Here is a 13197-nt window from a genome sequence, read left to right as displayed (position 1 = left end):
CCCCAATCAGCCCCCAGTACCCCACTGCCACCCCCAACACTCTGAACAACACCAGTGACCCCTTCCAGCTCCCCAATGACACTCCCCCAGCCCCCCAATAATTCCATCCCCCTGCCCCACTGAGCCCCCCACCCCCAAACCCACAGATCCCCCTTTTCCCCATCCCCCACCACACAACTCTTTATTTTTTTTTTCCTCTTTGTTTGTTTTTTTTTTACAAAAAGAACAAAAACAGCAACAACCGTTTCTTATAAATATCCGCGGCCGACGGGGCCCCGGGAGGTCCGGGGGGGTCCCCAGTGCCGCCCCCCCCCTTCCGGGGCTGGTTTAGCAGCAAGAGAACAGAACTGAGAGTTTTGAGGTATTTTCTGGAAGTTTGGGATTTTTTTCCTTCGTGTTTCCTTGGGATTTTTTCTTTTTTCCCCCTTCATCGGTTTTCTGGCGTTTCCAGGTGGGGAGGACACAGGGGGGGCCCCCGGTGACCCCTCTGTTAATGGGCTTTGGACTGCAGGGGGGACAGGGGACGAGTCAGAGGGGACCTGCAGGGACTCTGCACAGGCTCAGGGGAGCCCCACGGTGTCCCCAGGGGTGGGGGTCCTCAGGGTGTCCCCCAAATGACAGGGTGTCCCTACAGGACAGGGTGTCCCCGCACAACACAGGGTATCGCTACAGGACAGGGTGTCCCCTCCACAGCCCCACAGGGTGTCCCCCCTCAGCACAGGGTGTCCCCTACAGGACAATGTGTCCCCTACAGGATAGGGTGTCCCCTCACAGCACACAGTACCCCTAAAGGACAGGGTGTCGCCCCTAGCACAGGGTGTCCCCCCACAGCCCGACAGGGTGTTCCCCCATCTTGACAGGGTGTCCCCCCAGAGCTCAGTGTCCCCACAGGACAGGGTGTCCCCCAATAGCACAGGGTGTCCCCCACAGGACAGGGTGTCCCCCACAGCACAGGGTGTCCTCCCATAGCACAGGGTGTCCCCCACAGGACAGGGTGTCCTCCCATAGCACAGGGTGTCCCCTCACAAGACAGGGTGTCCCCCACAGGACAGGGTGTCCCCCACAGGACAGGGTGTCCCCCCATAGCCCTGCATGTCCCAGTGATTTCCCCCTCCATCCCACAGTGTCCCCCTCAGCACAGGCCATCCCTCAGCGCACAGTGACGCCAATCCCCATGTCCCCAATCCCTCAGGGGGGTCCCCCTGGCTCTCCACCCCCCAGCCCTACCTTCAGGGCGCTCCTCTTCTCCTCGAACCCCAGGGGCGTCCCCGGCTTCTTCCTGCGGACGGAGCCCCCCGAGCCGGAGCTGCCGGGGCCGGGCGGGCCCGGGGGCCCGGGCAGGCCGGGCGCGGCCTTGCCCTTCAGGGCCCGGCAGTAGGTGGCCGCGTTCTTGCGCTTCTTCACCTCATCCTCGGAGAGCCCCCGGGGCGGCGCCCCCAGCCCCAGCCCGGGCGGCAGCGGCGGCGTTTGGGGGTCGCGGGCGGCGGGGGGGGCCCGGCAGGGCTGGCCGGGGGGCGGCCGCCGCACCCGCGGGGTCCCGTTGAGGATGGCGATGGAGGGCGAAGCCGGCGGGGTGAGTTTCGTCTTGCCGGGGGGAGCCAAGCCCTGATTTTTGCCCTTGACGCTGTCCCCCAAACAGGTCCGTTTGTAGGGCGGGCTGCCGGCCCTGGGTGGGGGCTGCCAGGGCCGGGGCTCGGCGTCCCGTGCCCGGGGGGATCTGCTGGCCTTGCCGGGGGGCAGCTTGCTGAAGGAGGGCGAGGGGGTGTTGGCGGGGAGCGGGGAGGTGATGGACTGCGAGCCCCCTCCGCCGCACTCGGGCTGGCTGCAGGCGGCCGCCGCCGGCGGGGACCCCACGGTGTAGGTGAGGCTGGTGGGGAGCCGGCAGCCCCCGGCCGCAGACAGGCTCCGGAGCGGCGGGGAAGGGGCTGCGGGGCCGTAAAGGGGCGCAGCGGGGCTGGGGGGGGCTGCGGGCAGGTGAAGAGGGGGAACGACGGCTGGAGGGATCTTCCTGTGGGAAGGGAGGGGGTGGGTGAGATGGGGAGCCCCCAAAACTGCTCCCAACCATATCCCCCCAGTTCAGGGAAGAGAGGTAAGATGGGACCCCTCCAAACCCCATTTCCATCCCTCCAGCCCTACACTGTGCTCCCCAATTCAGGTGTGGAAAGGTGAGATGAGACCTCTCCAAAACCCCATTCCAGACCCCTCCAGCCCCACCTTGTGCTCCCCAGTTCAGGTGTGGAAAGGTGAGATGGGAGCCCCTACAAATCCCCACTCCCATCACTCCAGCCCCAACTTGTCCTCCCCAATTCAGGTGTGGAAAGGTGAGATGGGAGCCCTCCAAATCCCCATTCCCATCCTTCTAGCCCCACTCGGTGCTCCCCAATTCAGATGTGGAAAGGTGAGATGGGACCTCTCCAAATCCCCATTCCTGTCCTTCCAGCCCCACCCTGTCCTCCCCAGTTCAGCTGTAGAAAGGTGAGATGGAACTCCTCCAAATCCCCATTCCAGACCCCTCCAAATCCCCATTCCCATCCCTCCAGCCCCACTTTGTCCTCCCCAATTCAGGTGTGGAAAGGTGAGATGGGATCCCTCCAAATCCCCACTCCCATCCCTCCAGCCCGACCCTGTCCTCCTCAATTCAGGTGTGGAAAGGTGAGATGGGAGCCCCCATAAATCCCTACTCCCAGCTCTGCATCCCCATCTTGTCCCCCCGAGCTTGGATGGGAAGGGGTGAAACAGGACATCCCCTCAAATGTCCATTACACCCCAATTCAGGTGAGGAGGGGGTGAACAGACACCCCCAATCTCTGCTCTCAGTACTGCATCCCCATTTTGTCTTTTCCCAGTTTGGGTGAGAAGGTGATGAAATGGGACCACTCAAATCCCCACTCCCATCTCTGTCCCCCCAATCCTTCCTGATTCAGGTAGGGAGGGGGTCCCAAATCCCCGCCCCCATCCCTCCATCCCCACCTTATCCTCCTCAGTTTGGATCAGAATGGGGTGAAATGAGACCCCCTCATTTCCCACTCAAATCCCTGCACCCCCACCGTACCCTGCTCACTTTGAATGAGAGGGGGGTACAACAAACCTCCCCAGATCCCCACTCCCTTCCTCCCCCTCAATCCCAACACCATGCTGGGACCCTGGGGACCCCAAAGTCCAGGCCTGGTCCCCTGGGCCCCCCTCACCTCCACCTGTGTGCGCTGAGGTGCTGCTCCAGCATGGAGCCCAGCGCGGCGCAGAACCGGTCCAGCCGCCGGTCGAACACGTAACAGCCCGGGGTCACCAGGCGGCTGCCAAAGGTGCAGAACTGGGGGGGCACCGTGCCAGGGTCACTGCAGCCCCCCCCACAACCCTGCCTCAACCACCCACCTGGCACAGAGCCGGGAACAGGACACGGGGATGGGTCATGGGGGGAGCTGGGGGTCCCTGGTGGAGGTGGGAGTCCCAGCCCCACTCTGGGGTCTCACATGGATGGGTTGCTGATGGATTTGGGGGTCCCTGCCCCACCCTGGGGTCTCACCCCCACTCTGGGGTCTGACATGGATGGGTCCCTGGTGGAGCTGGGGGGTCCCTGCCTTACTCTGGGGTCTCACATGGATGTGTTGCTGTTGGATTTGGGGGTCCCTAGCCCACTCTGGGGTCTGACATAGATGGGCTGCTGGTGGATTTGGGGGTCTCTGCCCCACTCTGGGTTCCCACATGGATGGGTTGCTGGTGGGGCTGGGGGTCCCTGCACCATTCTGGGGGTCCCTGCCCTGCTCTGAGGTCTCACATGGATGGGTCACTGATGGATTTGGGGGTCCCTGTCCAGCTCTGGGGTCTCACATGGATGGGTCACTGATGGATTTGGGGGTCCCTGTCCAGCTCTGGGGTCTGACATGGATCACTGGTGGAGCTGGGGGTCCCTGCCCTGCTCTGGGGTCTGAAATGGGTGGGCTGCTGGTGGAGTTGGGGGTCCCTGCCCCAATCTGGGGTCTCACATGGATGGGTCACTGGTGGATTTGGGGGTTCCTGTCCCACTGTGGGGTCTCACCCCACTCTGGGGTCTGACATGGATGGGTCACTGGTGGAGTTGGGGGTTCCTGCACCACTCTGGGGTCCCTGCCCTGCTCTGGGGTCCCACATGGAGCGGTTGCTGGTGGATTTGGGGGTCTCTGTCCTGCTCTGGGATCTCACATGGATGGGTCACTGGTGGAGTTGGGGGTCTCATCTCACTCTGGGGTCCCACATGGATGGGTTGCTGGTGGATTTGGGGGTCCCTGCACCAATCTGGGGTCCCACATGGATGGATCACTGGTGGCTTTGGGGGTCCCTGCACCACACTGGGGTCTCACATGGGTGGGGGTTGCAGGTGGATTTGGGGATCCCTGCCCCACTCTGGTCACTGGTGGCTTTGGGGGTCCCTGCCCTGTTCTGGGGTCCCCTCACTCACCGCCTGAGGCCGGGGTGGGCGCAGGGGGGCCCGGGGGGGCTCCTCAGCCCCCTCCTCCTCGCTCTCCTCGCTGGACACGCGGCTGCCCCCCTTGGGCAGGGGCAGGGGGAGGCCTCCTGTGCCCCCCTCCCCAGAGGTGGCTGGAGCATCCTCAGGGTCACTGGCAGAGGAAAGGCGGGCCCTGCACCAGAGAGAGGAAGAGAGGAACTTTTGGGGTGCCTGATACTGGGGGGGTCACTGTGAGACAATATACAGCCCCCCTAAATCCCCACTCCCAATCCCTACAATGTGCCCCCCAATCCAGGTGGGGAGAGATGGGACCCCCCCACCCCAAATCTCTGCTTCCATCCACTTCCCCTCCCCTTTCAGGTGCAGAGGGGCCAAGACTGGACCCCACAATTCTGCACTCACATTCCTGCTGCCCTGCCACACCCCCAGTGCAGGGGGGGAAGGTGAGATGGGAACCCCAAAACCCAGCTCCCAGCCACATCTTGCCCTAGTTCAGGTGGTGAGGGGGTGAGACAGGACCCCCGAAATCGGTGCTCCCATCCACATCCCCCCCCAAATTCAGCTGATGAACAGGACCCCCCCCAAAACCCAGCTCCAAACCACATCCCCCAAATTCAGCTGGTGAGACACAACCCCTCCAATCCCAGCTCCCACCAACATCTCTCCAGTTCAGGTGGTGAGACAGAACCCCCTAAATCCCTACTCCCATCCACATCCCCCCACATTCAGCTGGTGAGACACATCCCCCCCAAATCCTTGCTCCCATCCACATCCCCCAAATTCAGCTGGTGAGATGGGATCCCCCAAATCCCTGCTCCCATTCACATATCCCCCAAATTCCTGCTCCCATCCACATCCCCCAAATTCAGCTGATGAGATGAGACCCCCCAAATCCCTGCTCCCATTCACATATCCCCCAAATTCCTGCTCCCATCCACATCCCCCAAATTCAGCTGATGAGATGAGACCCCCCAAATCCCTGCTCCCATTCACATGTCCCCCAAATTCCTGCTCCCATCCACATCCCCCCAGTTCAAGTGGGGAGGGGGTGGCATGGAACCCCCCACAAATCCCCACTCCCATTCCTGCCCTTTCCATGCATCCCCCCCCAATTCAGGTGGGGAAAGCTGAGAGGAGACCCCTCCCCAAACCCATGGGGCACTCACCTGGGGGGGTGCAAGCAGTGGGGCAGCCTGGCTCGGCAGGGAGGGGTATTGGGGGGCTGCAGCAGTGAGGGGGGGTCCTGCAGGGCAGGGTGCAGTGGCTCCTTCTCAGGGGGGCTCCTGTCCTTTGGGGGGTCCCCTCGGCGGGTGCTGGCCTTGAGCTCGGCCACCAGCACATCGAAATCCTTGGCCCGACCCTGCACCTCCCGCCGCTGGTGCACCGAGTGGATCTGGGGGAGACACAGCAGGGAGGGGGGCTCAGGACCCCCCCAAAACACCCAGGCTGGGATATTGGGGTGTCCCCTCCCCGTTTCCCACTACCTTGCAGGTCAGCAGGCGGGTGCAGAGCTTGTTGGTGTCGGGGTTCCGCACCCCACACTGCCGGTTCAGGTCACACTCCTTACCTGGGGGGACACGGAGGCACAGGGTGCTGGGGAGTGCTGGGGGGGCACCCCAACACCCCCCACTGGGGCTGGGCATGGAGCAGCCACTCCTCGGAGCAGCAGACACAGCCCTGAGAGGTTCTGAAGGGGTAGGGACTCACCGTGTGCTGCTCCCTCCCCTTTTTGCTCCTCTGCAGGATGAGGCCCCCCCTATTTTGCCCCTTCTCTGGAGTGACCCCTGATTTTCACCTAGGTCCTGCTGATGGCATTGCCATCACCTGGGAGAGTCTGTGGGCACAGCAGCAATTGGCTCTGGGATTTTGGGGGCGGGGGGGAATGTTTGACTCCCATGTTTTGGGGAATGTGTCCAACACTCATCTTTTGGGGTGACATATGTCCAAACCCCATATCTTGGGGGGGCACACATCCAAACTCCATATTTTGGGGTGGCACACACATTTGACACACATATTTTGGGGTGGCACACACATTTGACACACATATTTTGGGGTGATACACATTTGATCCCCATATTTGGGAGGGGGCATGTGTTATACCCCCATATTTTGGGAGGGACCACATATCTGGCCCCCATATTTTGGGGGGATATGGGTTCAGCCTCCATATTTTGGGGTTACACATTTCCAAACCCCTGTTTTGGGGTGACACATGCCCAATCCCCATATTTTTGTGGGGGACACGAATTAAACCCCCACATTTTCAGAGGATACACATTTGACCCCTATATTTTCAGGGGACACATATTTCACCCATGTATTTTGGGGAGGAACATGTGTTTAACCCCCATATCTTGGGGGACCACACATTTACCACCCATATTTTGGGGTGACATATTTGACCCCCATATTGTGGAGGGATACACATCCAAACCCCATATTTTTGGAGGGACATACATTCAACCCCTCCATTCTGGAGAACACGTATTCAACCCCCCATATTTTGGGGGGAATGCACATTTGACCGCCATATTTTTGGGGTGATATATATTGAACCCCTCTATTCTGGAGGACTCGTATTCAAATCCCATATTTTGGGGGGAATGCACATTTGACCCCTATATTTTTAGGGGGGGTCACATATCCAATTCTCATGTTTTTGTGGGGGACACAAGTTCAACCCCCATATTGTGGGGGGAACATGTGTTTAACCCCCATATCTTGGGGGACCACGCATTTACCACCCATATTTTGGGGTGACACCTTTGACCCCCATATTGCAGAGGGATACACATCCAAACCCCATATTTTTGGAGGGACATATATTCAACCCCTCTATTCTGGAGAACACATATTTAACCCCCAGATTTTGGGGGGAATGCACATTTGACCCCTATATTTTTAGGGGGGTCACATATCCAATTCTCACATTTTTGTGGGGGACACAACTTCAACCCCCATATTGTGGGGTGACCCCATATCTTGGGGGACCACACATTTAACACTCATATTTTGGGGTGACACATTTGACCCCCACACACATCCAAACCCCATATTTTTGGGGTGATATATATTGAACCCCTCTATTCTGGAGGACACGTATTCAAATCCCATATTTTGGGGGGAATGCACATTTGACCCCCATATTTTTAGGGGGGTCACATATCCAATTCTCATGTTTTTGTGGGGGACACAAGTTCAACCCCCATATTGTGGAGGGAACATGTGTTTAACCCCCATATCTTGGGGGACCACGCATTTACCACCCATATTTTGGGGTGACACATTTGACCCCCATACACATCCAAACCCCATATTTTTGGGGTGATATATATTGAACCCCTCTATTCTGGAGAACACATATTTAACCCCCATATTTTGGGGGGAATGCACACTTGACCCCCATATTTTTGGGGGTCACATATCCAATTCTCACATTTTTGTGGAGGACACAACTTCAACCCCCATATTGTGGGGGGACCCCATATCTTGGGGAACCACGCATTTAACACTCATATTTTGGGGTGACACGTTTGACCCCCATACACATGCAAACTCCATATTTTGGGGGGAATTAAGATTTGACCCCTATATTTTTGGGGAGAAATATATTCAACCCCTCTATTCTGGACAACATGTATTTAACCCACATATTCTGGGGGGAATGCACATTTGACCCCCATATTTTGGGGGGCATGTGTTCCACCTCCATATTTTTATGTGGGACATGTTGGACCCCCATTTTTGGAGGAATTTGGGGATCCAAACCGAGCTGTGCCCATTCCTTGGCATCAGCCAAGTGCGGGCACTAAACCTACAGGATGACCACAACTGGGGGGAGGGCAGGGACCCCCCAACAACCCTCCAGAGGAGAGGGGGGAGCCACTCCCCTGGTACCTACCCCAGTGCCACACATGGCCCATACTGGGCCCCAGGATGTCCCGCTGGGATCATCCACCCCCCCCATGGGCGGCAAGGAAAGGGGGGACTCACGCGCCAGCTTCCTGTGGGACCTGGGGGGCGCTTTGGGGGCCCCCACATCCTTGTCCCCCGGAGCAGGGACGCTCTCCGGCATGGCCGAATCCCCCCCGACCCCGGCGGGCACCGGGGGCTCTTTGGGCACCGCGGCAGCCGCGGCTTTCCCCAGGGATTCCTTGGTGTTGGTGGGGACGGCTTTGGGGGGCACCTTGATCCCGTGCCCGTCCGGTTTGGGAATGCTGGGGATCTTCTCCAGGTTCACCACGGGCACAAACAAGCTGTGGAGAGAGAGTTGTGGGGAGGAGGGGGTGGCATCAAAGTGACCCCACAAAAAGCATCGGTGTCGCCCGTGCCGGCGCTCACCAGAGGTTGTTGTCCTTGTCCGTGTGCTCAGGGAGGGGCTGGGCTCTCCCTCGGCCACCAGGGAGCTTCTCCTGCAGGGCTTTGGCTGCTCCGGGCGTCCTGGCGGGCACCGGCTGCCCGTTCACGGCCACGTGGCACGCGGTGGCACGGGCATAGAGCTTGCTGAGCGGGCCGTGCCGGCGTTCTGCCACAGGGATGGGAGGGGATGGGATCCATGGGATGGGATGGAAAGGGATCCATGGCATGGGGTGGGATGGGATCCATGAAATGGGATCCATGGGATGGGATGGGGTGGGATTGGGATGGGATCCATGGGATGGGATGGAAAGGGATCCATGGGATGGGGTGGGATGGGATGGAATCCATGGGATAGGATCCATGGGATGGGATGGGATGGCATGGCATGGGATCCATGGAATGGGATGGGGTGAGATGGGATCCATGGGATGGGGGGGGATCCATGGAATGGGATCCATGGGATGGGATCCATGGGATGGGGTGGGATCCATGGGATGGGATTCATGGGATGGGATGGGGTGGGATGAGATGGGATGGGATCCATGGGATGGGGAGGGGTGGGATGGATCCATGGGATGGGATGGGATGGGATGGGATGGGATGGGATGGGATGGGATGGGATGGGATGGGATGGGATAGAATCCATGGGATGAGGTGGGGTGGGATGGGATGGGATCCATGGGATGGGATGGGATCCATGGGATGGGATGGGATCCATGGCATGGCATGGCATGGCATGAAATGGGATAACCCCACTGTTAGCCCACACCAGAGCTCACACTGCTGCGAGCCCCCTCCCTGCCCCTGCACCCCCCATCCAGCCCTGGTGGCACTCCCAGTGCTGTTCCCAGCACCACGGGGTGGAAGAGCCATTCCCCAAACTCCCTGGCTCACCACAGTGCTTCTGGAAGGCCTGGGGCTTCACCACCTGGCTGCAGTGGTTGCACACCACCAGGTAGAACTCGTCGTGCGCAGGGCAGTGCCCGAAGATGTCCATGTCTGTGGGGAGAGCTCCGTGAGCTGGCACACACCTGCTGCTGCTGGGAGCACTGCAGACAAGGATCCCAGCTCACACAGCCCCAAAATGCTGGGTTTCACCCCAGAGAGGAGCTCACCTTCCTTAATCAGGGTCATGGTGTCCAGTTTCTTGCTGCCATTCTTGCCATTCTCCTCCAGCTCTGACCCTGATCCTGCCAGAGACAAAATCCTGTCAGTGGCTGGCACACGGACGGTCCCGGTGCTCCCACACAGGGGTGGTGCTGGCATCCCTGCTCCTGGAACAATTAAACCAGACAAAATTAGCCCAGAGAGACAGAGCGTCCTGTGAGTGACGTCGCCCTGTGGGGTGTCACCATCTCCAGGGTCCCCATCCTGACAGCCCAGGGCCAGCAGGATGTTCCTGGGGACATCCCAGTATGGGATGTGACATCCCTGGGATGGAACGTCCCTGAGGACACCCTGGTGCTGGGATGGGACATCCCTGGGGACAGCCCCATCCCTGAGGAAACCCCAGTGTGGCACATGGCACCCCTGGGAACATCCTGGTCCCAGGATGTGACACTCTGGGGTCACCTTGGTTCCCAGACAGTCGTGGCCCCACTGGCTGTGCCTGGGCTCTGTTCTGGGGGCACTGGTGGCCACTGAGCCAGTGGCAATGGTGACCCGGCCAACTGTGCCAAACTGGGTGCCAAGTCCATCCCCAGTCCTGCCTGGCCATGCCATACTGGGTGCCCAGTATCATCCAGCTGTGCCATACTGGGTGCCCAGTGCCATCTAGCTGTGCCATACTGGGCACCCAGACCCATTCAGATGCATCATGACTGGTGCCCAGCCAGTCCCAGTGCTGAGAGCTCACTGGGACACTCCCAGTAAGGAGCACCTGGCTCCCAGTGTGCCCTGCCCAGTTCCCAGTACAGGATATCCCAGTGCCCAGCATGTGATGCCCAGTGCCCACCTGGGGCTCCCAGTACCTCCTGTCTGGTCTGGAGTAATGATGGCAACTAATGCCCAGTCCAGGCTCTCCAGTTACTGCTCTGCTCCCACCAGTGCCCACTGGACCCAACTGGAATCCAGGAGAGGGCACCCAGCAACGGGCACAGGGCTCCCAGTGGGCTGCCTGGTGCCACACTGGTGCCCAGTTCCTAGAGCAGAGATCCTGCTGCCCAGTTCCTGAATCCCAGTGCCCAGCGTGGCTCCCTAGTGCCCAGTTCCCAGTGCAAGCACAGGGTGCCCAGTTCCAGATGCCCAGTTCCTGGTGCCCAGTGTCCAGTGCAAGGTTCCTAATGTTCGGGCAACTTTGGTAGGATGCCCCATGCCAGTTCTCAATGCTGGGTGCCCAGTACAGGATGCCCAGTTCCTGGTATCAGGTGCCACGTCTGGCTGTGCAGTGCCAGGTTCCCAGTCCCAGTTCCTGGTACCAGATGCCCAGTGCTGGATGCCACATTCCCAGTGCAGGAAGTGCCCATTCCCAGTTCCCAAAGCTCAGTGCTGGGTGCCAGGTCTAGATGCCCAGTGTAAGGTTCCCAGTGCCCAGTTCCTGGTGCCAGGTACCCATTACAGGATATCCTATTCCCACTGTCTGGTGCCCAGGGCTGGGTGCCCCATTCCTGTTTCTGCATGTTCTGGTGCAGGATGCCACATTCCCAGTGCAGGGTGCCCATTCCCAGTGCCAGGATCCCAGTGCAGGGTGCCCATTCCCAGTGCCAGGATCCCAGTGCAGGGTGCCACATTCCCAGTGTGTGGTCACCAGTGCAGGGTGCCCATTCCAAGTGCCAGTTTCCCAGTGCAGGGTGCCCATTTCCAGTGCAGGGTGCCCATTCCCAGTGTCTGGTGCCCACTGCAGGGTGCCCATTCCCAGTACCAGTTTCCCAGTACAAGGTGCCCATTTCCAGTGCCACGATCCCAGTACAAGGTGCCCATTCCCAGTGCCAGGTTCCCAGTGCAGGGTGCCCATTCCCAGTGCCAGGATCCCAGTGCAGGGTGCCCATTCCCAGAGCAGGGTGCCCATTCCCAGTGTCTGGTGCCCAGTGCAGGGTGCCCATTCTCAGTGCCAGTTTCCCAGTGCAGGGTGCCCATTCCCAGTGCCACGATCCCAGTACAAGGTGCCCATTCCCAGTGCCAGGTTCCCAGTGCAGGGTGCCCATTCCCAGTGTCTGGTTCCCAGTGCAGGGTGCCCATTCCCAGTGCCAGGATCCCAGTGCAGGGTGCCCATTCCCAGTGCAGGGTGCCCATTCCCAGTGCCAGATCCCAGTGCAGGGTGCCCACTCCCAGTGTCTGGTTCCCAGTACAAGGTGCCCATTCCCAGTGCCAGGATCCCACTGCAGGGTGCCCATTCCCAGTGCCAGGATCCCAGTGCAGAGTGCCCATTCCCAGTGCCAGGATCCCAGTGCAGGGTGCCCATTCCCAGTGCCAGTTTCCCAGTACAAGGTGCCCCTGATTCCCAGCGCAGGGTGCCAGGTCTGGCTGCCCTGTTCCCAGTGCCAGGTGCTAGTACAGGATGCTTCATTCCAGGTGTCCAGTTCCCAGTGCCAGGAACATCCTAGGACATGCCAGGACAACCTGCACCACAAACTGGGCACTGGGCATCCTGCCCTGGGCACCCAGACCCGGCACCCTCTGCTGTGCGCCCAGCTCCCGGTCCTGGAGGTCAGGCTGCCAGGTCTCCATGCCCAGTACCGGCTTCCCAGTGCCCCGTTTCCCACTGTCCAGCGCAGGATGCCCCGTTCCCGGTGCCCCGTTCCCAGAGCAGAACGAGCCGGTGCAGAACCTGCTCCTCTCGGTTCCCAGCGCCCGGTGGAGGATGCTCCGTCGGCGGTTCCCAGCGCAGGATGCCCCGTTCCCATTGCCCGGTGCGGGATGCCCTGCTGCCGCTTCCCGGTGCCGGACTCCCCTCTCCCGGTGCCGTTGCCCGCCCGCCGCGCGGCGGCGCTCGGACCGGGGGTCGGCGGGCGCGGCCCCGGTCGCGAAGCCCCCCCCGCCGCCGCCGCCCTCACCGGTGTCGGCGGGCGGCCCGGCCCGCTCCAGCCAGGCGCTCCAGCTCTGCCCCGCGAACTCGTCCAGGCCGGGCACCGGCCGCCGCTCCGCCGCCATCGCCGCCGCCGCCGCCGCGGCACCGCCGCCCCCCCCGCGCCGCCCCCGCCCCGCGCATGCGCCGCGCGCCCCGCCCGCCCCGCGGCACCACGGGCACGGTAGTCCCGGAGCGACCCCCGCCCGGCCCGACCCCGGCTGCGGACCGGCTACACCCCCCCGAGCTGGGACACCCGGTACCGGCACTGCCGGGGGTGCCCAGTGAGCCCTGTACCGGGCTGGGGTCTGCTGTTATCCCTGCACGGGGATGGGGGTACCCGGGATCCCTGCACGGGCATGGGGGTACCCGGTGTCCTTATAACAGG

General features: G+C 60.9%; 1 protein-coding gene across 1 annotated transcript; it reads right to left on the bottom strand.

Moving 5' to 3' along the window:
* Nucleotides 1-216: 216 nt before the first annotated feature.
* Nucleotides 217-12901, bottom strand: ATXN7L2 (ataxin 7 like 2). The gene is made up of 11 exons (XM_058039833.1): nucleotides 12799-12901; nucleotides 9922-9996; nucleotides 9701-9805; nucleotides 8789-8972; nucleotides 8441-8703; nucleotides 5929-6011; nucleotides 5611-5837; nucleotides 4436-4616; nucleotides 3189-3310; nucleotides 1228-2008; nucleotides 217-505 (listed from the first exon to the last, which is right to left on the bottom strand). Exons 1-11 carry the CDS (start codon nucleotides 12893-12895, stop codon nucleotides 491-493), a joined length of 2133 nt encoding a protein of 710 aa, XP_057895816.1. The 5' UTR covers nucleotides 12896-12901; the 3' UTR covers nucleotides 217-490.
* Between the last annotated feature and the right edge of the window lie 296 nt (nucleotides 12902-13197).

The sequence above is a fragment of the Melospiza georgiana genome, chromosome 23 (assembly GCF_028018845.1).
Source record: "Melospiza georgiana isolate bMelGeo1 chromosome 23, bMelGeo1.pri, whole genome shotgun sequence".
NCBI lineage: Eukaryota > Metazoa > Chordata > Aves > Passeriformes > Passerellidae > Melospiza > Melospiza georgiana.
This window is presented reverse-complemented; position numbering and strand designations above follow the sequence as displayed.